Raw genomic sequence first — 23,637 nt, 5'->3', positions numbered from 1 at the left:
GTGATCTCGGCGGGACAGTGTGATGGTTAGGATCATGCCTCAGACCTAGGCAGCCCCAGGTTCAAGTCTTGACTCTTGCTCACTGGTCAGTGTGACAGTGGGCAAACTTACCTACAGGTCTGAACGTCTGTGTTCTTATTTAGACACTAAGGTTAATGATCCTACCTTACAAGGTGTCCTAGGTCTGAAACAAGCTCATGTGTGTAAATTGCCGGCCGAAGACTGGAACCATTTGCTAAGTGTAGCTGTTGCTGTTGTTGTTGTTGTCGCCAGTTAGAGCCAAAGAACCATCTGGTTCAAGGATCATAATTGCAAAGGCTCCAGGGGCGGACAGGACTCTTAAATGAGGGAAGTTGGTCCCATCATCAGGACTTGGGGGGGGGGGGCGGGCAGACAGGGCCAGCCCCACTGAAAACAGCAACCAGTACTTATCTTCAGTGGTTGCTGGATGGACCAAATTCCCCAGGTTTTCTTTTCTTTCTTTCTTTCTTTTTTTTCTTTTGGCAGCAGCAGCAGCTTGATATTAGCTCTGACTTTTCTTACCTCCAATCTCATACTAAGAGCAGCTGGGAGTTCTCCCGCCTGCTTCTCTGAACATCCTGGCCTGATGACTCTGGCCCCCAAATTCTGGATTTTTAAATACAAATTCTCACTACAGAAATATTGGCAATTAGATAAAAACTCAAAAACACTGTGCCAAATACAACATGTCTGAAGGCTGAATTCACTCTCGTTCCTCAGAAGAAACTGAGGTTCAGATGGGTCGAAGCTGCTGCCAAAGCTGACTGGAAGCCTGGATTCTAAGTTAGAGTAAGAGCTTCTGTGAGGCCCTTCCTACCCTGTGGGGCCTTTTCAGCAGCCGCCCACTGCAGAGGTGGCCAGAGTTAGCCCTCGGCGTCTGCTGAAGCACAAGACCTGGGTCACAGCCGTCTTCTCTCTTGTGATAAACCCAAATTCTTTAAAAAATGTTGTAGAGGGCAGTGTGACACCAAGTCAAGTCTCGGGACCCTGGAGATCTCAACGTTGTTTAAAGCCCCATTTTCTACACATCTCTTGAGCCCAACTTCAGTGTGATTGTACTTAAACAATTCCCCACTTGGGTGTCCCTCAGTGTGGGGACAGAGCCAGCAGGAGGCTTGCTAGGCACAGTTCTCCTGATTGCTACCTCTTGGTAACTCTCTTCCTGTACCTTACTGCTGGGGAAAAGGATAGAATGCACAAAGGCATCTGGGGTTTCATGTGGCTGAGCATTTTGACATGTAAGACTTACGGGCTTCTGAACATGCTCAGAGGTTCATGCTGAGCCTCGTGTTTGTTCTTTATAGCCTACTCTTTCCTTCCTCTCTTTCTTCCTTCTTTCTTTCTTTTTCTTTCTTTCTTTTTTTTTTGTTTAAAGGTTTTATTTATTTGAGAGAGAGTGCACACAGGAGAGAGCATGAGTGGGGTGGGGGAGGGGCAGAGGGAGAAGGAGAAGCAGACTCCCCGCTGAGCAGGGAGCCCACAGGGCTCCATCCCAGGCCCCTGGGATCCTGACCTTGGCCGAAGGCAGATGCCCAACTGACTGAGCCACCAGGAGCCCCTAGACAATTCTTTCTGACTCATCTGTTCAGTCAGTGCTGAGTTGCCCACACTGACCAGAGAGGGCAGCTCTTGTCTGCTCAGGATTATACACCCCATATTCTGATGCTTGCCTAGGGCCCAGAGTTCTCTATGTGGTGAGGTTCTTTAAAAGCCAAGTAGTTCCTGCCTAATAGTGCTCTTTGTCTTCCCTAAGCCCTTGAGAAAACATCCCACCCTTTCTTCCTTGGAGTTCTGAGCATACATTTTCCAGATTCTTCCTTGGTTTCAGGGAAATAGCCAGTTCAGAGGGGTCTTGGATGTTAACCTGTTGCCCAGCTCCTCACAGAAGCCAACACTGAACTGTTATATCTTAAAAGCAAAGGCTGAGGGCGCCTGGGTGGCTCAGTTGGTTAAGCGACTGCCTTCGGCTCAGGTCATGATCCTGGAGTCCCTGGATCGAGTCCCGCATCGGGCTCCCTGCTCGGCGGGGAGTCTGCTTCTCTCTCTGACCCTAACCCCTCTCATGTGCTCTCTCTCATTCTCTCTCTCTCAAATAAATAAATAAAAATCTTTAAAAAAAAAAAAAAAAAAAAGCAAAGGCTGAAAGTGGGATGTGAGCAAGGATACTGTCACAAACAAATGTAGTTTGGGGTCCGAGATCTTTTCCTAGTCATATGGTCTTGATGGGGCTCCCAGACAGATGACCTTTACAGGGGTTATCTTAGTTCTGGTTCCTCAGAAAGGACATCCTGGGACCGGGATTGAGTATAAATTGTTTGTTTGAGAACCCTCCCAGAAAACACAGTGAGGGAGATGTAAGGGAGGGAAGGGAGGAAAAGCAAATGAAGAGTGCATCAGTGAGCTAGGTACCACTGAGGGTAACTGGGGCTCAGTCCCACTGCAGCCCCCTGGAAGACTAGACAGAACACACCTCAGAATTATGCCATGGAAAGGAAAGGAAGCAGAGGTATTTATCCTTCAACTCCTGGCCCTCACTGGACATGGCTTGCTTTTGTGTTGACTCTGGCATTTTTAACCTGCCCTGCTACCCGAGCTCACTCTGGGGGCCAGAGGCCTCCCTCGGGCAGGGGGACCCATGAGATTGTACAGGAACTGCCTGCGGGTAAACTTTGGTGTGGCCAAGTGTAAATGGCTGGGACACTGACTGCGTCTGCTGCAGGGGGGGACTTGTGCTCCTGGATGGCCACGCGTTGGCCATGTCGTTAATTCTTGTTGAGCATATCACTCAAGCAGAGTCAATAAAATGTTACCCTGGATTTGATATATTGATGTGGTTTTTTTTTTTTGTCCTGGGAGCCATAAATATATGCAGATGGAAGCTGTTTATGGCCTTCTTTCCTGGCTGCTTGGAAGAAAATATTAGAAGTGGATTCATCAGTTTGAATGTACTGGTGTGACATTCAGGAGAGAGGTCTGGGCCAGAGATAGAAATCTGGGAATCATCTGGACATATACAATCATGGTCAAAGGAACGAGGAATCACTGGAGAGGGGCCAGCAGGAAGTTATCTCATTGACCTCGCTTACAGAAAATTGTCTTCAAGTAAAAAGTAAGGCTAGACTGAAGGGCCTGCCACTTCGGAGAACATCACTTGTCATCACCAAATCATTCCTTCTGAGTGTGCCATAATGAACAGTGGACTTCAACCAGTGACCCTGGGGCTCTAGCCTTGCCCACAGCTGCCCCAACAGGTAGATGTAGACTGTGAAAATGTGTATTTAGCTTTCCCGACAACTAGCCTCCTTTCCCTTCAATGACTTTTTTCTTAAAGATTTTTTTTAAGTAATCTCTACGTCCAACGTGGGGCTCAAACAACCCCAAGATCAAGAGCTGCAAGCTCCACTGACTGAGGCAGCCAGGCGCCCCTCCCTTCAATGACTTTTGATAGTCATTTAAAAAGCAACTTATTGCCGCTTGGGTGGCTCAGTCAGTCAAGCGTCTGCCTTCAGCTCAGGTCATGATCCCAGAGTCCTGGGATCCAACCCCTCATTGGGCTCCCTGCTCAGCAGGGAGCCTGCTTCTCCTTCTTCCTCACCCCCTCCCCCCTGCTCTCTCTCTCTCAGTCTCTTTCTCAAATAAATAAATAAAATCTTCAAAAAAATAAAAAGCAACTTATATATTAAATGGCATTTGGTCTACTATTATAAATCTTTTTAAGAAATATTTTATTTATTTGAGACAGGAGAGCACGAGCTGGGGGAGAGGCAGATGGAGAGGAAAAGGCAGACTCCCCGCTGAGCAGGGAGCCAGATGTGGGGGCTTGATCCCAGGACCCCGGGATCATGACCTGAGCCGAAGGCAGACGCTCAACAAACTGAGCCACCCAGGTGCCCCTGTTCTACTATTATAGATTCTACAAGCTTTTCCCTTGGTATGAGATTTAGTCCCTCATACCCCAAAAGACCCATTTATTTACCTTATGGTCACACAAACCTATACATGTGATAAAATTTCAATTATAGGGGGGTGCCTGGGTGGCTCAGATGGTTAAGCATCTGCCTTTGGCTCAGGTCATGATCCCAGGGGCCTGGGATCAAGCCCCACATCGGGCTCCCTGCTCAGAGGGGAACCTGCTTCTCCCTCTCCCTCTGCCATTTCCCCCACTTGTGCTCTCTGGCTCTATTTCTGTCAAATAAATAAATAAAATCTTTAAAAACTTTTCAATTATAAACACACACACACACACCATACAAATACATGTAAAAACTGGCGAAATCTGAATAACGTCCATAATTTGGTTAGTAGTTAATAGCATATGTAGCAATTTATGGGGCACCTGAGTGGCTCAGTTGGTTAAGCATCCAACTGCTGGTTTTGGCTCAGGTCATGATCTCAGGGTTGTTGGATCGAGCCCCGTGCTGGGCTTAGCGCTGAGTCTGCTTGAGATTCTCTCTCTTCCTCTCCTTCTGCCCTTTCTTCCCACCCACCCCTCCTAAAATAAATAATGTTTAAAATCTTGGTTCTGATAATCATACTATGGTTATATAAAATGTTATCTTTGGGGTAGGATGGGTAAGGGTACATGGGAACTTCCTGTGTTATTTGTGAAACTTCTAGGCAAATTTTAAATTATTTCAAAATAAAGTTTTTTAAAAATCCAGGGGAGGAATCCTTGTGGACTGGCCACGATCTCGGGGTCCTGGGATCGAGCCCCACATTGGGCTCCCTGCTCTGCGGGAAGCCTGCTTCTCCCTCTCCCACTCCCCCTGCTTGTGGTCCCTCTCTCGCTGTGTCTCTCTCTGTCAAATAAATAAAGTCTTTAAAAAAAAAAAAAGAATCTTAGGCTCTAAAATATTTACTTAATGGCTAAAATTTAAAAGACTGACAATACCAAGTGTTGACAAGGATGTGGCACAATGGGAGCTCTCATTAATTGCTGGGGACTATAATTGATAGAGTCACTTTGGAAAAATGGTTTGGTAATAACTACTAATGTTGAGTGCATGTATATCACAGGAAGGAGCAATTCCATTCCTAGGTGTATCGCAATTTACATAGAGGTCAAAACCAGGTAAAATTAAAATACAGAATTAGAAATGGTTATCTGGGGGAAAAGGAGGGATTAATGGTTGTGATGGGACATGATGGGGGTTTCTGGGAGTTAACAATGTTCTATTTCTTGACCTGGGTGATGATCACATGAGTATTCATTTTATAATAATTAATTGAACTATATCTCTATTTTGTGCACTTTTCTCCTTGTCTGTTATACTTCAAAATGGAAAAAAAAGTTAAAACAAAAAGAGAACAAGAAATGTAGAAGGAGTCTAAATGATTTAAACATCCTTTCCGGGGCACCCAGTTGGCTCAGTCAGTTAAGCGTCTGCCTTCAGCTCAGGTCATGATCCCAGGGTTCTGGGATTGAGCCCCTCATAGGGCTCCCTGCTCAGCAGTGAGTCTGTTTCTCCCTCTTCCTCTCCCCCTCTGCCTGCTTGTTCTCTCTTTCTCTCAAATAAATAAATAAAATCTTTAAAAAAAATTAACATCCTTTCTAAGTTTATTAATACAAAAAACGGCCAAGTTATCAGGTCAGATGGAGCTACATTCTCCATCTCAAAGGTGGATGGGACACTGGAGGGTGGGGTGGGAGAGTTGACTCTTTGGATATAGGAAAAGTAAAGTAAAGAAATTTTCACCTGATTTTTCTCTGCATGCCTTAAAGCTCATTTAATCTGACTTAATGCCTACAGATATTCCAGACAGCTAGTCTCCTGGGTATTCCAGCTTTCATTTGGTAACATTATTTGTAGCTGAATTATGTTTCTCTTCCCACCTGGCTGGCCCATCTTTCTAAATTTATCTCAACATCCTAATTTACCTATAAAAATAGCCTCTACTTTTTTATTATGGAAAATAATTTTACAAAATAAAGGAATAGTGAGCATTATACACAACCATTTGCCTCATTTCAAATTGTCTTTGGGTGGTTTTTTTTTTTTTAAGATTTTATTTATTTAATTTTTTTTGAGAGAGAGCATGAGCCTGGGGGAGAGGTGGGAGGGAGGGGCAGAGGGAAAGGGAGAGGGACAAGCAGACTCCCCGCCAAGCCGGCTAGATCCCAGGGTTCTGAGATTATGACCTGAGCCAAAGTCAGACGCTTAACCGACTGAGCCACCCAGGCACCTCTGTCTTAGGGTGTTTATTGATGATATGTATGATAAAGAGTATCCATATACTTCTCCTTTTTACTTAACCTTACCTTTCCATACATATTTTTCACTTTGACTAAGTTCACCTATAGTAGGTATCTACAAACTATTCCATCTCAATTATCTATGTTGAGCTTTTTTTGACTTAAGTGATTCTAATGTTCACAGGAAGCACAGTTCTTCTGTGTCCATTTCTAATGGGTCGATTTGGACCATTTGTTTCACTTCCGCTTCTTCATCAAAATTGCAACCCCACTATTTTCACCAGCTGTGTCAAAACAGGGTTCATGAAGTGAATGTGTGGTCCTCCCAAGTAATTTTTTTAAAGATTTTATTTTATTTAAATATTTTATTTATTTGACAGAGAGAAAGAGAGCACAAGCAGGGAGAGCGGCAGGCAGAGTGGGAGGGAAAAGCAGGCTACCTGCAATTCCGGGCTCTATCCCAGGACCCCAGGATCACGACCTGAGCCTGAGCCACCCAGGCGCCCCCTTCCCAAGTAATGTCTTACCAAGTTACTCCCTGATCCTTTACACCTTTTTTCATCTTATGCTGTTCATCTGTGTAAGACCCATTTCATTCTGTCATTATATTTAACAATTATTTCATGGGTCAGCGGCTGAAAGAAGGTGAAGATATGATAACCTGTGAACTCCAGCCTATGATTCACAGTGGAAAGCAAACTACATTCTATATCTCATTCTCTCTCCAGTACAAGCATCTACAGTCAAGGGTGGGGAGGAGAAAGAGGCAGGACTATCTGTTCTTCAAGAAATTTTAACTTCACTCTCCTCATCTGAATCTAGTCTCCCTCACCTAGATGCAAAGGATTGCTGCCACCTGGCTTCTCTCCTTGCAGTACTCACATTATCTAAACTAGAGAATCCTTTTCTTGTGGCCCAACAGTCTTGCATGACCCAAACTGAGCCAACATTTTCAAAGTATGAATATGCAAAAATTGTATGGGAATACATGTTACTGAATGTGTTTTGCAGTCTGAATGGATAGTGTCAGATGATGGGGATCTGGGAACATATCTAGACTTTCAAATTGTCTTCTGCAAAAAATTCCCTTATAAAAATATTTTTACAATATGTGGTGTTTTTTACATATTTAAAAAATATTTTTATACTATGTGGAACAAATTTTTACTTAATAAAAGATCTGTATAGTCAACATCTTCGGTGCCTACTGTATGCACGGTCATGTTATTGTCACCAACCGCAAGCCCACCAGAGGGCGCTCGTTCCCCGTCTATCCAGCCTTCAATCAGCGACTCAGAAAACCCAAATTAAACTTGACTTTCACACACAGGAAGTCTTTCATATTTAATCCACAAATATTTACCGAGATTTTACTGTGCTGCCAGGCGCAGGGCTAGGTGCACAAGATACAGTGAAGAGTTAGGCACGATTCCTAATACCAAACGCTTAGAGCATAGCAAAGACTGAAAGTAAACAGACGGTACAATAAAGTGGGGTAAGTGAAGAGTTTCTAGGTCTGGGGAGTTTGTTGTTTTAAATACTGGCTCCAAGTCTTAGAAGCCGGTAACAATTCATTATGAGATGCCCGACGGCTTCCGCCTGGTATACTGGAAGTGATCTCCACCCTCAAGGCATTTTGTAATTCAGAGCCAGAAACATCCTTGAGTGGCTCCATTGGTCAGCTCCGCAATTTCATGTTCCTTCCTACCCCGCTCCCCCGTTTTGTTCAGGGCTTCCGCAGTTCTCTTACAGTTCACTTCTGCTCTAGGTCAACGCTTCAGTTGACCCCAATGCCAAGGACAAGGGATTACCCACAACTATCAGCAATCGCTGGCTCCGCCCACTCTTTTTCCTGTTTGAAACCCGCGGGCCTTTCCTGCTTTGAATTCCTAGACTTCCTGTTCTGATTCTCGCGACAGTTGCGAGATCTCGCGTGAAGTTCGCTCCCTGTCTTTGAGTTGTGGAGACCAGGGGGACTGTGTGTATCTGCTTTCGCCCACCTCGTCAGAGTCCCCCTGGCCAGGAGTGACGTGCACGCGGCTAGGGGACCCCTAAGTGAAAGGGCTTGGCTGAGTTCAGGTCCGGAGGGAGAGTCCTGGACCGCATCCGGGAGTTTTGACTCTCCAGCCCTCCAATACGCATGCGGAGCCGATCCCCCTGGGCGGTCTGGAGGCCGTCGCCCGCCCTCAACTTCGCGACTGGTCAGGAGGCCCAGACCCAGGTCCAGGCCGCTAGGCCGGGGGCCCGGTCCTTCTAGGACGAAACTGACTAAATACCGTCACCTCCCCGGCTGCAAAGCTGCTTCCGCCCCCTGCAAACTGGACTGCAGCGTGGCTTCTGTAGCCGCTTGGGGCAGGCTAGGGCGGGGCCTGGCAGACCCCCGGTAAGGCGGGCGGGCGGGCCTCCGGGAATGCTCTCCTCCCCGCCCCCAAACCAAAGTGCCACGGTGGCGCTGGTGGCGGCCGCGAGACCCAATGCCTCCGGCCCTGCCGGCCTTGCAAATGTAACCCGTAATCCCAACCCGGAGCGAGGTCGGCGGGGGAGGCGTCCCGCCCACCTCTCCCTGCGGCTGCTGGTCAGCTGGGACCTCTATAATCACTCGGCTCACCCGCTCACCCGCGGGCTGAAGCACCTGCCGGATGTGGGGAGGGAGGAGGAGGCCAGTTGTGGGGTGGCAGATGTAAGCGCCAAGTCTCTGGTCAGCGTCTTGGTAGGGAAGCTGGGTGGACAAGTCTGCAGTAGCCCCGGGGAAGCCGGCCCTGGGCTGCGGGGAGACTACGTTGGTTGGCCCTGCCCTCCAGGAGCACCCGGCTTGGCACTAGAGCTCCTGCCGCCTCCCCATTATGCAGCTGCTCTGGCAGAGCCCAGGGACTGTAAAGTCCGATGGAACAAGACCTCGACCTTCACTCAACTCTTCCAGCTTCCCAGCCACCCCCATATCCCCTACTCCCAACCCCCATCCCACCCTGTCCCTTGTCTTCTCCCAGCATCGGTGCCTGGTTACGGCTTCTCACTTCTCACTGTGACTTTGGCCCAGCCAGGGGAAGTGGCTCAGGAGGGTCCCGTGCGGCTGCATAAAATTGGCAGCTTCAGAACTGGAGGGAGGGGGTTGTGTGCGACGTCGAGAGGCGGGGAGAGGGGCGGAGGAGTTGCTCTCTGAGTCCAAGTCCGTGGGCTCTCTCAGAGATCCTCAAGCCGGAGCAGAGGTGGCTGGCAGGCCCAGCCGATTGTTGGCCTCTGTTTTCTTTCCACCGCCTGCTTCTTCCGACCGGAGACATAGCTGCTCTGAAGGGCTTAGTCCTGACACTAGGTGAGCACTCTGGGCCCCAGGGCATTACTTCTTCCCCATTCCCACCCTTGTTAACTCCTTAGTTCTGGGGCCATCAATTCTCATCCACCTCTAGGGCAGGAAGCTTCAGAGTGGGATGGTATGTGGTGCTGCGGCTGGTTGTGTGTGTGTGTGTGTGTGTGTGTGTGTGTGTGTGTGTGTGTTGGCGCTTGAGCTTTATTACTCTTCTCATCTCTCCCCCACCCCAGAAACACAGTCCAATCAATAACTGGATGACTCCTAGAGAGTCACCATGCCTCTGTGTTGAGGGTCTCCTTGACTCCAAGGCAGCAGGGGAGGGGGCAGTGCTCGGGTCAGACTTTGGTACCAGGAGCAGTGAGGTTGCTTCTGACCTCCCGTCCTGGCTTCCCTCGCCGGCAGGGTGCCACGATCGCGCTGATGCCCGGAGTGCTCGCAGGGCTTCCAGCTAACCATGCCACAGCCGCCCGCCGCTGCCCTGGCGCTGCCCTCGCTACTGCTGCTGCTGCTGGTGCGGACGCCGCCCCCGACAGGCGCGCCGCCGTCCCCAGGCCCCGATTACCTGCGGCGCGGCTGGCTGCGGCTGCTGGCGGAGGGCGAGGGCTGCGCTCCCTGCCGGCCAGAAGAGTGCGCCGAGCCGTGGGGCTGCCTGGCCGGCCGGGTGCGCGACGCGTGCGGCTGCTGTTGGGAGTGCGCCAACCTCGAGGGCCAGCTCTGCGACCTGGACCCCAGCGCCCACTTCTACGGGCGCTGCGGCGAGCAGCTTGAGTGCCGGTTGGACGCGGGCGGCGACCTGAGCCGCGGAGAGGTGCCGGAGCCTCTGTGTGCCTGCCGCTCGCAGCGCCCGCTCTGCGGATCGGACGGCCGCACCTACGCGCAGATCTGCCGCCTGCAGGAGGCGGCCCGCGCTCGGCCCGACGCCAACCTCACGGTGGCGCACCCGGGGCCCTGCGAATCGGGTACGCACGGCCCGCCCTACCCCCGGCACTTGGGGCACTTGAGACACCCGAGGCATTGCTCCCCGACTCCGACTGGATTGGTCTCTGGCCGGCGGAGAGAAAAAGATGAGGCCGGGGAGTCCTCGAGTCCAGTATAAGAGCCCGCTCTCGCCGCTGGTCCGCAGAGACCGGCGTCGCAAGGTGCGGGTCCGAGCTCTGTCGGCAAGCTGTGTGCCCCGAGGCACGTGAAAGCTCCAGACCCGGCTGGCAGGGACCAACCCTCTGAGGGAGCAGGCACAGAGCCAATGATTGGTCTCAAAACTGAGAGAGCGAAGAGACTCCCAGACTTTGCCCAGACCGCTGGAGCCCAGGCAATGAGACTTGGCTTCCAGAGAGATGCAATCGGGTTTCTCTTGGGCGGATTGGGATTCGATTCGTAGAGCAAGCTGTTAGCCCAGTCTCCCCACCTCCCTTCTGTTTCTTCCGTGCCTCAGGATTCGTGAAGGAGGGGGCTCTTCCAGCCCCTCCCTCCCATCCCAGGGATCTGAGGGCCATTCAGGCCTCAGGTTTCCTTTGGCAGCGTTAGTCACTTTCACTTCCTGAGCCCCTTTGAGGGATTTGGCCTGGCTGGGGCTGCCAGGAAAACAAACACCGGCGGGGTCCCAACACTCTACCCCACAACTGCCGGCTTTCTGCCCGCTGCCCAGATCTGGTTTCAGGTTCTCTGGGGGAGGGCTGCTCTTCGGGTCCTTGGCAACTGGACCTGGTTAGGAAGGGGGGAGGGTAGGGGGAGGTTTTGGTTACAAGTATAGCAGGATAGGGGCCTAGAGGGTGGAATGAGGACAGGGGAGCTATGAGGGATGGAGTGTGGCTGCCAAGCTGTGGCATCTGTCTGCATGTACCTCGCCACTTCTGAGTTTGTACCGTGTGTGTACCTGTACCTACATTTATATGTACCCGTGTGTACCTGTCAAGTCACGTGTATGGATGTGCATACACCCCCGCGTTGATTGTCTTTCCCCACAAACACATGCATGATGGTTCATATATGGGCTGCTTGTGGGGCCGGATGTACCACCCCGTTCTCAGGCCTCCCACCTCCGTTCCCAGAGCCCCAGATCGTGTTGCACCCCTATGACATTTGGAACGTGACGGGGCAGGATGTGATCTTTGGCTGTGAGGTGTTTGCCTACCCCATGGCATCCATCGAGTGGAGGAAGGACGGCTTGGACATTCAGCTACCAGGGGATGATCCCCACATCTCAGTGCAGGTAGGAGAGAGGAGAGGCCTCCTTTGGGCAGCCCAGGGTCCCCCTAGAAGGACCCTGCTGACCCCTCCTCTGGCTCCAGTTCAGGGGTGGACCCCAGAGGTTTGAGGTGACAGGCTGGCTGCAGATCCAGGCTGTGCGTCCCAGCGATGAAGGTATCTACCGCTGCCTGGCCCGCAATGCTCTGGGCCAGGTCGAGGCCCCAGCTAGCCTGACAGTGCTCACACCAGGTAAGGGTGAACCCTGGACTCTGGGGACCTGTGGGGGCGGGGGGGACTGGTGGTGGAGTGAGGCCCTTGAATGTGTGTCCATGTGCGTATGTGCATGTGGGCGCACAGGCAAGTATGGCTTTCTCCCAGCCTAGGGGGACTGACAGCCCCTCTTTCCTTTTCTCTCTCCTTTACCCACATGTGTTTGCAGACCAGCTGAACTCCACAGGCATCCCCCAGCTGCCATCCCTGCATCTGGTTCCTGAGGAGGAGGCTGAGAGTGAAGAGGGCGAGGATTACTACTAGGTCTGCAGCCCTGGCCTATGGGGGTGGGTGAGTGGGGATAGTAGTCATCCCTGCTCTTGAAAAGACCTAAAACGGGGAGCAGGGCCCTTTCATTGCTTTAATGCCCTTAATAGGAGAGACATGGTGGTGGTAAGTAGGGAGACAAAAGTTGGTAGAGGGTAAGGAGAGAGGCAGAGGCTAGGGGAAGTGGGAAGCAAAGGGGCCCATGGAGGAGATGCCCTGGCTGGGACAGTCTCCAACGTGGAGCAACCAGGCAGAAGACAGCAGCTGCCTGCTGGACCCTAGGCTGGGTGGGAGTATGCAGGGGTGGGGGGGGGAGTGCAGAGCAGACACAAAGAGGCGGCCGGGATCCTCCACTTTCCTGCCAGTCTTCCCTCCAGCCCTGCTCAGCCAGTCTTCCGATCTACCCTTTGCCACAACTCCTGCTGTGATTTTTCTAGTCCCTCACCTTTGCCTAGCCTCAGTTTACCCTCCTCGAAGCTCACCTTCTAGAAATTCCTCCCCTCACCTAAGTTCCAGTTGTACTTACTAACTGCAGTCCTCTTTGCTGTTGGCCATTTGTTGTCTGGAAAAACATAATGGAGCATGGTTTAGGTCAGTGCAGTAAGATGGGCATTTGGTCATGTCTAACTTCTGTCCTTCTGAAAAATTTGAGGCCAGGACTGTTTTTTATATTGGGCAGTTCCTAGAACAGGACTAGGCACAGTTGGTACGCAATAAAGATTTCTGAACAAACAGACACAGATGCACAGGTGGTTCATGCAGGTGTGCACATGAAGACCACATTTCCCTGGGAGGCTTTCCATGGTAGAAGGGCACTGGTTTCCAGAAGCTGTAGGTCCTGCTCCCTAAGCACATGCCTGCCAGATGTATGGAGAGGAAGTTTGAGCTGGGGCCTACCCTGCCCTCTAGGGAGGAAGTCTGAAGCCATCTGTTTGGAGGGAGGGTATTCTCCCGGTCTGCACTCCATTTGGGCTGGACTAGAGTTAGATTGCCTGCCCCTGCAGGTGGGGAACCAGGTTGGTGTGGGTAGGGTCCCAGTGTAAAAGCACAAACTGGATGAAGGAGGGGAGAAGCTTGGCCACGAGTATGGGCTGCACCCTAGGATTCCCTTAGGAATCCACCCATTTTCTTGCTGAACCCAAAGTCAGGTAAGCCTGTTTCCTTATCTGCCAACTATGAGCTGTCCTCTCTGGCTGGGGGTCACTGCCAGAGCCGCAGTTCCTGGCTCCCCACACCTCTCTCCACGCTCGCTGTACCTAGCCTACTGGGTGAAGCCCAGTGTTTATTGACTGAGTGAAGCAGAAAATGAAAACTTAAGTTCGGGAGGCCAAGATCTTGTGTGTGGATGGCGACAGTCTCCTACGCGCCCGGCCCCGCCCAGAGTCTGGCGCCACCGCAGGAGAGATTGCAGTTGGCTCAGTTGTCTGAGCTTGTCCTCTGGGGCCCAAGGCAGGGAGCCCGGGCTCTTGGGAGGGGAGTGGTCCGGAATCCCCACCCGAGGGCTTGGCCGCCCCTCCCGCGGGACTGTAGGGCTCCTCCAGAGGCTAAGCCAGAGGACAGCTCTCGTTGACTAGTCCTGTCTAGAGCCCGGCGGCCCCAAGACCTGCGCTCGGCAGCTCGAGCGGGTTCGATACTTGGGGTGAATTCCAAGACGACCGCGGAAGCGGAGTAGGGATGTGAGCGGTGTGCCAGGGATGGGGGGGGGGGGGTCGTGTTTTTGGCGTCCGGACCAGAAGGCGGTCTACTCCGCACTGGAAGAGGGGACGTGGTATGGGTTGTTCGACCCTGGCTAGTTCTTCGCCGGGGACTCCCGCCCAGCTGTGCTCGAAGGCGCCCCCTGACGGGTCTATTGATACTACCGTGCCCACCTGCGGCGTAGAGGCTCCACCTGACCCAAGGAGGGTCACACGCACCCCCGGGAGTCCGTACTCCTTGATCGCTTTTGCAGACTTTGTAGAGTATTCGAGTGCCGGCTCCTTACAGCCTCAGTTTCCCCCTCCTGGCCCTGATGGTTCCGGCCCCACAGCCTGGAATAGAAGGAATCCCCGCTGCTTCACACCCCGCCCCCTCCCCGCCTCTGCTCGGCAGACGGGCTTTAATAACGTCGCTGGAAAGTGACACGCGATTTATTATTAAAGTAATGCGGGGACGGGAAAGGTTTAATAAACGCGCGGCGATGCCGAGGATTATTCACCGCAAATAAATGAGAGCGCGGGCGGCGTTTTAATAAATAATTTCCCGCTGCTCCCGGGGGGGAAGAGAGGGGAAGGGGAGGGGAAGCTGAGCCGCTACCAGAACTCCCGGCCTCGCCTCCCCACGGGTTTTCAAGCTTTCCCTGCGTCTTTCGTTCGAGGCTGCTCACACCCGAAATGTGAGGTTTCAGGAGAGCTGACTCGGAGTGGCCTAGGCAGGGAGGCGGGAGGACCTCTGTCCCATCTCCCTTCCCCCAGCTCCGGGATTTTAAGTGGTTTGCTTAAGATGAGCGAATGCCCTTCCTTTCGACTCCGAACCAGAGATCGGGAGTCTACACTGTACTGGTGCAGGAGGGGTTAACAGGGACCAGCCCCTCCCTAGCCGAGGGTACTAGGTCCCAGGGTCCGGTCATTCCCTCCGCTTTTGGCTGACCCCAGCTCGCCGTCCAGGGCAGGATGTCGGGAGTACGCCGGGGTTGGGGGGCTGTGTGTCCAGGTGTGTACGAATGACCCTGACTCCCTCCTCCGCCTTCGTGGGGAATCGGACTGCTTATTACTAGGAAGGCTCCTAGTAAAGGTCCTTGAGCCGCGCTGTTCTGAATCGAGAGAGTCTGGGTGAAGCCCAACTCTTGGCTCACTGATAAACACGGGTGGATTTGAGGGCTGAGCAGTACTGGGGCCCGGAGGGGGAGTCCGCCCCTCCAGCAGAAGCCTGGAGGCCCGAGAGGATTAGCCCGATTTGGGAGGGGGCCGAGATTGCAGATTTGGGGAACCAAGGACACGCCCACCGCCCTGCTGGGTAGGGGAATGAGAGGGAAGCTCCTGAGGTACACCGGCTCCGCAAGTTTTGTGCCTCGGCCGAAAGGGGCGACAGCTCTGGCGACACCCCTGGCCAAGCTTGGGAGCACGGGAAGTGGCAGAAGAGTGCCATCTGGTGGATGTTTCTGGTTGTGGCAGCCAGGCCTGGGCCAGGGGGCCTTAAGACAGTTAAATTGGAAAAATTTGAGTAAAAAGATGCTTCCGTTTATATTCATTTATGTATGTGAATGTGCACATGTATGTGTAGTATATGTGTGATATCTGTGTGTGACGTGTAATATCAATATGTTCATAGTAGTTCTGTGCATGTGCTTACATGTGTTGTATACGAGGTATGTGTACATTTATGTACATACATAACAACATGTGTTATACATGTGGATTATCTAAAAGCATATGTGTGTGTGTGGATAACCACGTAGATACATATATGTGCATAAGCATTGTAGAGATGACGTATAGTTATACATGTATATAGCTGTATGTATACATTTACTTGCAAGTATGTGTTCCATTATGTGCCCTTCTTTCAACAAATATTTGTCATGTGCCAACATTGTTGTAGGAACTGGAGATACATCACAGAAAAACACGTTGTCCCTGACCTTACAGAGCTTACATTCTGTTTTAACGTGTGCATGTGAATGTACATATACTTAGAATAATTATATATGTGTGTGTGTACAGGATTATGTGCACATGTATGTGTAACTCTTTCTACACATGTGAGGGGCAGACAGGCTTAAACCCTCCTCTGGTGGACTTGGAGATTCCTTGAGCTCTTTTTTGCTCAAAAGTTCAGGTCCCATCACTTAGGACTCTATTCTAAGTGTGCAGGCATCTTAAGGCAGAGAGAAAGAGGCTGGAGACATAGGCTGATTACCTTCTGGGATGTATTTTGGTCACTTCTTCAGCCCTCTGAATGACTAGATTCTTTCTAAACGGGTGAACCTCTATGGAAATCCACAGGGTAATGAGATGTTAATGATGTTACTCTCACATCTCAATGCAAAGCATCTTGGGAGGCAAGGATGATGGTTGGGATGAGTGGGAATGGGGTCTGGGAAGCTGGGGGTAGGAATGAGTTCTCTGAGGGCAGTGGTGGGGGCATGTAGAGACTAGGAGGGATCTGGTCTGGAAGGTAGTGGTGGGAGCTCTGGGAGTCAGTTGTGGATAATGGAGGGTGGTTTGAGGACTCTGGGAGGGATGGGCTGGTAGATAGAGAGAGAGGGGGCCCAGGGGGAGGAATGAGGTCAGCATCAGGGATGGTACAGAGATAGAGGCTCTGGTGGCAGTCTCGGGATAGAACCTGGAGGCCAGCTCAGATGGAGTCATCCCTGCCTTTCTCTCCAACCTTCCTTCTCCATGCTGGGGCCCCTGTGTTCTTTCATCTTCTCTCTGCTCAGGCTGGGTCCCAGATGTGCTGGTGGCAGAGGAGAACAGTGTAGGCTCCAGGGCTTGGCCTGGCTTAGGGGACTCACTGGTAGGCGAGGTGAGGCCCGGCTCCCAACACCACTGTACCATGAAACCTCATCCCAGCCACCTGGGCCACTGCCCGCCCTGTTGCCATTACCAGCTTTCAGTTTGGGCTCAGCGCAGGGGGTTCAAATAAGGGTGAGGCCTGGACCTGGAAAAGGTCACAGACTCCCCCTCCCCACATACACCCTCACATTCCTGGGACTGAATTAGGAAAGGTGCTTCTGAATGATTTCTTCCTTCCTTCCCTCCTTTGCTAGATGTTTTCCAGATGCAATCAAGACCAGAAGTCTTCAGGTACCATCCTCAGCCTTGGTCTGTGGCCACACCTCATTCCTGACTAGTTCACCCTAAAACCAGGGTTTCTGTCCCTTCATTGCCTCTCTTCCCTTCTTGCAGTCTCTCTTTTCTTCCCAGAGCTGAAGGCTTAGATCCCTGGGCTGTGTCCCCACTGGTCAGAGGAGTGGAGGAGGGGCTGAAGACATGGGTTGGCTCTTGGCCTGGATTTTTTGTTTGTTTGTTTTGTTTTTTGACATCTTCTCTGCCATGTGAGTGACTGAAGGCTCTCCAAACAGGGCGAACAGTTAGGAAAGCCAGTTTGGGTGACAAATGCTACTCCACAATCAAATCTCACCTGTCCCTTGGTGGGTAGCGCCTTGGGAGGCAGCACGGGCTTGAGGGTGCTGAAGTGGGGTCTGGAGGTCCCTGGGAGAAGAGACAGAGTCTTTGTGAGAAGGGACGGGGTCTTCCAGGATGAGAGTTGAGGACCTAGGGACAAATATTTCCTACCTCCCACCCCCATTCCCATCCCAGATCACTGAAGCAGGGCTGAAGAAAGCCCCACAGGCCTCCTGGACTCAGCTGGCCCTGCAGGGACCCAGGTTCTAAGTCTGGCTCCCCCATTCCCCCTGCCCCTCCCCCACAGTGTGAACTGGTGTCAGAAGGGTTTAAGTTCTGGGGGTCCTGGTGGGGGGTCTCAGGGGCAGTGGTCTCTGAAGGCCAATGATAGGTCTTTGGGGGCAGAACTAGGGTTCGGAGGTCAAGGACAGCCTGGCCAGGGCACATCACTGACATTCAAACCTGTACTGAATGTCAGTTCTACGGCTTTCTAAGTGCATACCCTGGGTGATTTTCTTGGCTTCCCTTCTTCTGTGTCCTCCTCTGAAAAATAATATAAAACTTCCTCTGTAGGGGTTGTGATGACAGTAGAGATCTTATAAGCAATGTATCTGGAATACAAAAGGTGTTCAATAAATGGTCATTTTTCTACTACTGTTTCTGGGCAGGTAAGCTGCATGGAGATGGGGGTGGGGTACCTAGTACTGAGCTTTCTGCTGAAGTGTGTGTTGGAGGATGGGGTGATCGCAGTCTTGGTGCCTGCCTGGAGGAGGCCTTAGGAATTGGGCCTTTGGAGGAGGGAAAAGGCTAAGGCAGGGTGGGGATGGGTAGGAACTGGGTTTCCAGAGAACTTGGCAGTCTTCACCCTCACCCTCAGCCCTCCTCAGGGAGCCCCTGTCACAGCCCAGGGCTCTAGCTCCGTGCTTGCAGGGAGGGGCATCCCCCAAACTCACCTCCATCCATCTCTTTTATCTGGGCTGCTGAAGGGCTGGAGCTCCAATGGGGCCTCTGATGGGGAACAGATACAGACCAGGCGGAAGCAGCCGGAACTGGGCTGAGCTGGAGCTGAGGACCAGGCCAGGGGGTCAGTGAAGACAGATAAAGCTCAGAGCAGCTGGGGACTCAGGGGACCTGTGGGGAGGGGCAGGCTATGTCCTGGGAGGAAGCAAGGGCCGGAAGCTTCTGATGGGGACCAGTGTCCATCAAGGAATTCAAATGTCCAGACAAGGCCTTTCATGACTCTTTGGGAGGAGGAAAGGAACAAAGCTTCCTCCCCTAGGCATGGCTGCAGGAAGGCCCCGGGTGCCTGCCAGGGATGAGGGTTGGTCTCAGGGTGCACCCGAGCCTGAGAACAGGGGAGCCTCAAGTTCCTGGCCAAAGGCAGGGCTTCTGGGGGCTGCCTTACCTTTAAAGTGGAGATGGGAAAAGGGTTGGTAGACTATTCTGTGGTTTTAGTTCCTGTTTTAATTAACTTTGAAGGGCTTGGGGCCTCCCTGAACACCAGGGAGAGGAGCAGAGCAGACGTTTATTTTCCTCTTTTCCCCTTTAAAGACAATTTTATTAAATCACTTTGTTTTCATTCTGGCTTGAACATGGGGCATTTAAGTGGAAAAGTAATTATTTTACCTCGTTTGCTTATGGAGAGAAGAGAGTCAGGAAAGGGAGGGATGCCAGCGAGGCAAGAGACGGGCAGCTTCGGGCCAGCACGTGTGCGCACGCATGCGCACACAGACGCAATCGTGCTCACGTTCGCACCAACAGCAATGTCTACACACATCCCCTCACACAGGCACACATTGTGTACCCAGGGAAAGACGAGCCTTGTCCACACCCTCCTGGACATAGACACCTCAGCACTTGCAAGCACACATCACGCTGTCCTGAAGACCTCCTTCCCCACAGCCATGCCTGCAGGCCAAAGCTCTCCATCCAGGCACAAACATTCACAACATAGTGTGCTCACAGTACAGGCACTCTTGCAGATACCTGCAGACGCCCCTTAAGCATTGTGGTTTTGTGTGTGCATACACACACACACACACACACACACACACACACACCATATTCAAGTCCTTCCGAGCCTATGGAGTTACATCATCGCAAGTACACACAAGTTCAAACACACAACTCTCATTCTCAAACACCAAGCACACCCTGACCAGGACGCTGGGAACAGACTTGGGTGAAGGGGGGACATTGTCATGGAGAAGGTGGAGGAGTCCTGGAAGTCTCTCTCTCATTGGGGTTCCTGGGCCCCCAAATCTACCCATCCTCCAGGCCACCCCACGAGTCCCTTTCTCTGCACCTGTAGTGATCTTGGGATGACTGCTTGTGGCCTTGATTCTGCAGCCTCTGGGACAGAGAGAGCTACTCCCTGCCTCCCTTTCACCTCCCCTTCCCCCTCAGATGACCCTTGCAGGGCCAGAGAAGGCCAACAGGTCTCCGGGGCGCGGCGAATGGGCTGGGACCCAGGTTCTAACCCTGGCTTCCCCAACTCGCCCCGCCCCGCCTGGCTGTGTGGATCGGCATCGGAGGGGTTAAAACTTCGGTAGCGCGCCCCCCCTCCACTCCCACCCCTGGCTGGTACATGGAGGGCCGGGTTTGCAGAGCCGTACCTGTACTTTGTCTTCATCTGTCACCCCTTCTGACAGTCAGATACATCTTGTGGGGGGGGGGGCGTGGGGGCGGGGGAGCAATAATTAACCTCTCCCGCCTCATACCCCAAATGCCGCCTTCTTGGCCGTGGCTGCAGTGGGGTCTGCGGGAGGGAAAGAGGGAGGGAAGGGAGGAGATGGAGAGGGGCGAAGGGAGAAAGCGGGAGAGGATTGAGAGGGAAGAGAGCTGAGAGGAAAGGCCCTGACATTTTTATTGCCCTGCCAACCTCTTTTCCACACCCTTCTTTCCACTCTCTCTTCCCGGGGAATGGTGGGCATTTGGGAGAGACCATTAAAAGAATGGGAGAGAGCCTAGTGTGCTCACCGACTCACCGCTCCCCCTCGTGTCCTCGAGTTCAGGCCCCTCGGGAAGCTCTGGGGGGCGGGATCTGGGGCACAGTGGTGTGGGGAGGGAGATTCCTCTGTCTGCTAGTTTAGCTCAGAGACCGAGACTGGGAGGATGAGAGGGCTTTGGGCCATGTAGCCCTGGGAGTGGCCATGCTGATATTTCACATTTATGGCAAATGGCTAGAGCTTATGTTAAGGATTAATTTTTGTTCTAATTAGTGAAGGGGGAGGGTCTTGTGTTATTCCTGGAGAGACAAGTGACTCCAATGCCAAGGGACCCTGGATTAAAAGCTCTCCAGATTTGGGGTGGGAGACAGAGGACGCTTCTTAAAAGTAAAAACAAAAAAAATCAAAAGCCTTAGGGTGGGGTGGCTGGAATCAGAGCTTAGATAAACAGAAGACAAATTTGTCTTGGGCTAGGTCCTCCCATGAAGCAGGTGGGACTCAGGGTCAGGCAAGAGTTGTCTGCAGCCAAGGAGATGAATTTGGATGTGGAGTATTCCCAGACAGACTGCTGTGCGTCCGAGGTGTCCCCAGGAAGGAGCTGGGAAACAGTCAACAGTCAGGACCGGAAGGAGAGGTGGTGCTGTCACTGCTGGCCTGCTGGGGGTGTAGAGAGACAGGGCCCTGCCTTTCCCCCCGGGCAGCCTGAGGGCCAGGGGAATCTAGCTTTTTCCATCTCTTTGAGAAGTTGTTAGTCAAATCTGTCATCTACAGTGTCTGAGAAATAGGACCTTTTCTCTAAAGTCTCTGACAGAACTGGGGACACGGCATTGTCCACGAGTCAGCATCCCTGGTTCTCATCCCGGTTCTGCCAACAGAACCAGTTTTAGCTAGCTGCATGATGGAAGATAAGGCATTTAACCTCTCTGGACCTCGCAGCTTGCTCATTTATAAAGTGGGGGCGGGGAGGACGGATGAGACAAACTATAGATACTGCCCATCCTGATGTCTCGTGATCTTCTAAGACCTGAGGACCATTAACAGGCTCAGACGCGCTCCCACCTCCCTTACACGTGCTCCCTCCTGCCCCTGAGCAGCATATAGGCAGCCCCAAAGGTGCTCACTAGCTGGCCTGCTCACTTGCTCTCCCCTCCCTCTCCACCTCCCAGCCCTCCTTGCATCCCTGTGCATCCCTGGACTCCCAATCATCTATAAAATTTGCTGTGGTTGGGAAGGAGCCTGGGGCCAGGGCACCCCAACAGAAAAGCTGACTCTATGTGTTTCTGTTAAAAGGAAAAGAAGAAAGCCTAGCAGAGCTGGAGAGTGGAGCACTAAGGCAGAAAGCTAGCACTGGAAAAGACTTGCCAAATGGGGAGAGGGAGCATTGGAAACAGAAGAGAGCCAGGAAAGGTGAAGAGAGAGAAATAAGGCTCAGCTCAGCTGCAGGGGACTCATGTGGAGAGTGAGGAGTGAAACGTGCTGACAGCCCTGTCAGGAAATGGCCTCGAGGCATCCCACACCCTAGTCTGTCAGTTCCGTCTCCCCAGGGGAGGAGCCCCTGTGAGTCACTGCTGCCATTTGTCCCTTGGATTTCACCCCCCACCCCCCAAACACACAGCCCTCCTCCAAGAGGAAATTAATTCCTGGCTATTATTTTCTTCACCTGGGGAAGTGCTGGGCATTTTGGAAGCATGAGGGGAGAGGAGAGAAGCAGGAAGCCAGGGCCGCCTGGGCTGGGGCCACCTGGTGGGGGGCGCTGGGTCATCCAGAGCCATGTGGTGCCTCTGATTGAGCTGGTCTTCTAGGCAAGTGTGGCACTGAAGAAAGAAGTGGGCTTTTCTCTAACAGCATGGGGCCTGGAACAGCAGTAGGTCATCTAGGACACATCAGGGGCCCTGGAAGAAAGCTGGGCTCTTGTTTAAACTCAGTCCTGCTGAGGGGGAGGCTTGGAGTTTGGAGGGAATGGTTAGGCAGCCTCACGTGTGGAGTGCAGAGTCTGTCTCTCTCAGCCTTGGAGGTCAGAAATGAGTTCCACTTTCCCCAGGCACACTCTGGCCTTGCCTTCTTTCTCCTAGCTCCCTTTCTGTGGGTACAGTCCTCATGTTCCAGCCCCAATCCCGGCTCTCTCCCCCAGAGCTTCCCCCATCACCTTCATAAGGTACCTCCTCCTCTGTCTTTAAGAGTCCTTTTTATCGTTTTTATTTTTAAAATGTAGTACATGAATATATGATTATAGAATTTCAAACAATCGAGAAATGTGTAGAGTAAGAAGGAAAAACCCCTCTTCCCTCTTTCCCTCTAATCCTACCCTCTTCTCTATAAGTTACTGCTCTTAACAATTTGGTGTGTATTCTTCCAGGTCTTTTATATATTCACCACATACATTCAGTCAAACAGACACGTACACAAATTAGGTTTAAAAACAATTATTACATAGATTTATCATGCCATACTACTATTTTATTATTTGTTCTCTTCACTAGAGATATTTTCCAGGCCAGCATATAAGGATATACCTGAATGCATATAGATATATTTTACATGGTACTCCATAATAGATTTAACCAATTCCTTATTGGTGGGCCTTTATGTTATTCCCAAGTTTGTCTCTTACAAACAATGCCACAGTGAGCCTCCTTAAATATATGTCATTTTGCACAAGAATGAGTATTTCTGAGATTCAGATTTCTAAAAATGACATTACTGGGTCCAAAGACACTCACTGTATATCTAACTTGGACTTTTCTTTCAAGCTTGAAACATTTCCAAGCAAGGGCCCATGGATGCTTGGAAGACAGTGATCTGCTGGTCATTTCCAGGTAAATGTCTCCAAACACTTCGAACTCAGTAAGTCCAATTCCAAGCTCATTATCCCCTCCCTTCTGTCCTGCCGCTCTGCCTCCCAGACTGCTGGCTTGGTCAGCATCACCTGGTACGTCCTGTTGCGCAAGTGCCACACCAGGGGTCATCTCTGGCCAAGGCGTCTGTGTGTCCAGATTTGCCCAGGATTGTCCACTGTATGTCTACTATCCTAGTAAAATGATTAATAGTACTCTTTTCATGCTCAAAACCATTCTGGATTAGACAAATTATATGGCCATGCTGTCCCTCCTCATCTCTGATTCCTGTTCAGCCCATCAGCAATTCCCACCAATGTCATTAGGCTTGAGGGACAACAGGCTCCCACACTAGCCTCCCTGCTCTGCATTTCTCCTCCCTTCAACTCCTCCTTCCACTTCTCTGCCACTCTTGTCTAGGTAGGCAATGACTTTTGTCATATTACTTTCCTGCTTCCCATTGCCTGTAAGACTGGGTCCACTGGAGACCCATCGTAATGCCATA

At 51.7% G+C, this 23,637-nt stretch overlaps 1 protein-coding gene across 4 annotated transcripts; it reads left to right on the top strand.

The window, feature by feature from the left end:
- Positions 1-8,154: 8,154 nt before the first annotated feature.
- KAZALD1 (Kazal type serine peptidase inhibitor domain 1) lies at positions 8,155-23,091 on the top strand. Of its 4 annotated transcripts, none has more exons than XM_036065032.2 (6): positions 8,155-8,597; positions 9,399-9,524; positions 9,924-10,480; positions 11,570-11,730; positions 11,810-11,957; positions 12,148-12,981. In XM_036065032.2, the coding sequence occupies exons 3-6, from the start codon at positions 9,976-9,978 to the stop codon at positions 12,240-12,242; spliced, it is 909 nt and encodes a 302-aa protein (XP_035920925.1). In that variant the 5' UTR covers positions 8,155-8,597; positions 9,399-9,524; positions 9,924-9,975; the 3' UTR covers positions 12,243-12,981. The 4 variants fall into 4 exon arrangements, with proteins under 4 accessions (XP_035920925.1, XP_077933334.1, XP_035920927.1 ...); XM_078077208.1 differs by lacking the exon at positions 8,155-8,597 and adding an exon at positions 23,049-23,091 and having other exon boundaries at positions 8,607-9,524; positions 12,148-12,242; XM_036065034.2 differs by lacking the exon at positions 8,155-8,597 and adding an exon at positions 16,993-18,001 and having other exon boundaries at positions 8,607-9,524; positions 12,148-12,242.
- Positions 23,092-23,637: the final 546 nt, after the last annotated feature.

The sequence above is a fragment of the Halichoerus grypus genome, chromosome 7 (assembly GCF_964656455.1).
Source record: "Halichoerus grypus chromosome 7, mHalGry1.hap1.1, whole genome shotgun sequence".
NCBI classification, from domain to species: Eukaryota; Metazoa; Chordata; class Mammalia; order Carnivora; family Phocidae; genus Halichoerus; species Halichoerus grypus.
This window is presented reverse-complemented; position numbering and strand designations above follow the sequence as displayed.

Excerpts from the sequence above, each read along its gene's own strand:
- KAZALD1 (XM_078077208.1), top strand. The coding sequence starts at position 9,976 with ATGCCACAGCCGCCCGCCGCTGCCCTGGCGCTGCCCTCGCTACTGCTG. Across the intron at positions 10,481-11,569 it reads CCCGGGGCCCTGCGAATCGG|AGCCCCAGATCGTGTTGCAC; the intron begins GTACGCACGGCC and ends CTCCGTTCCCAG. Across the intron at positions 11,958-12,147 it reads CCTGACAGTGCTCACACCAG|ACCAGCTGAACTCCACAGGC; the intron begins GTAAGGGTGAAC and ends ATGTGTTTGCAG.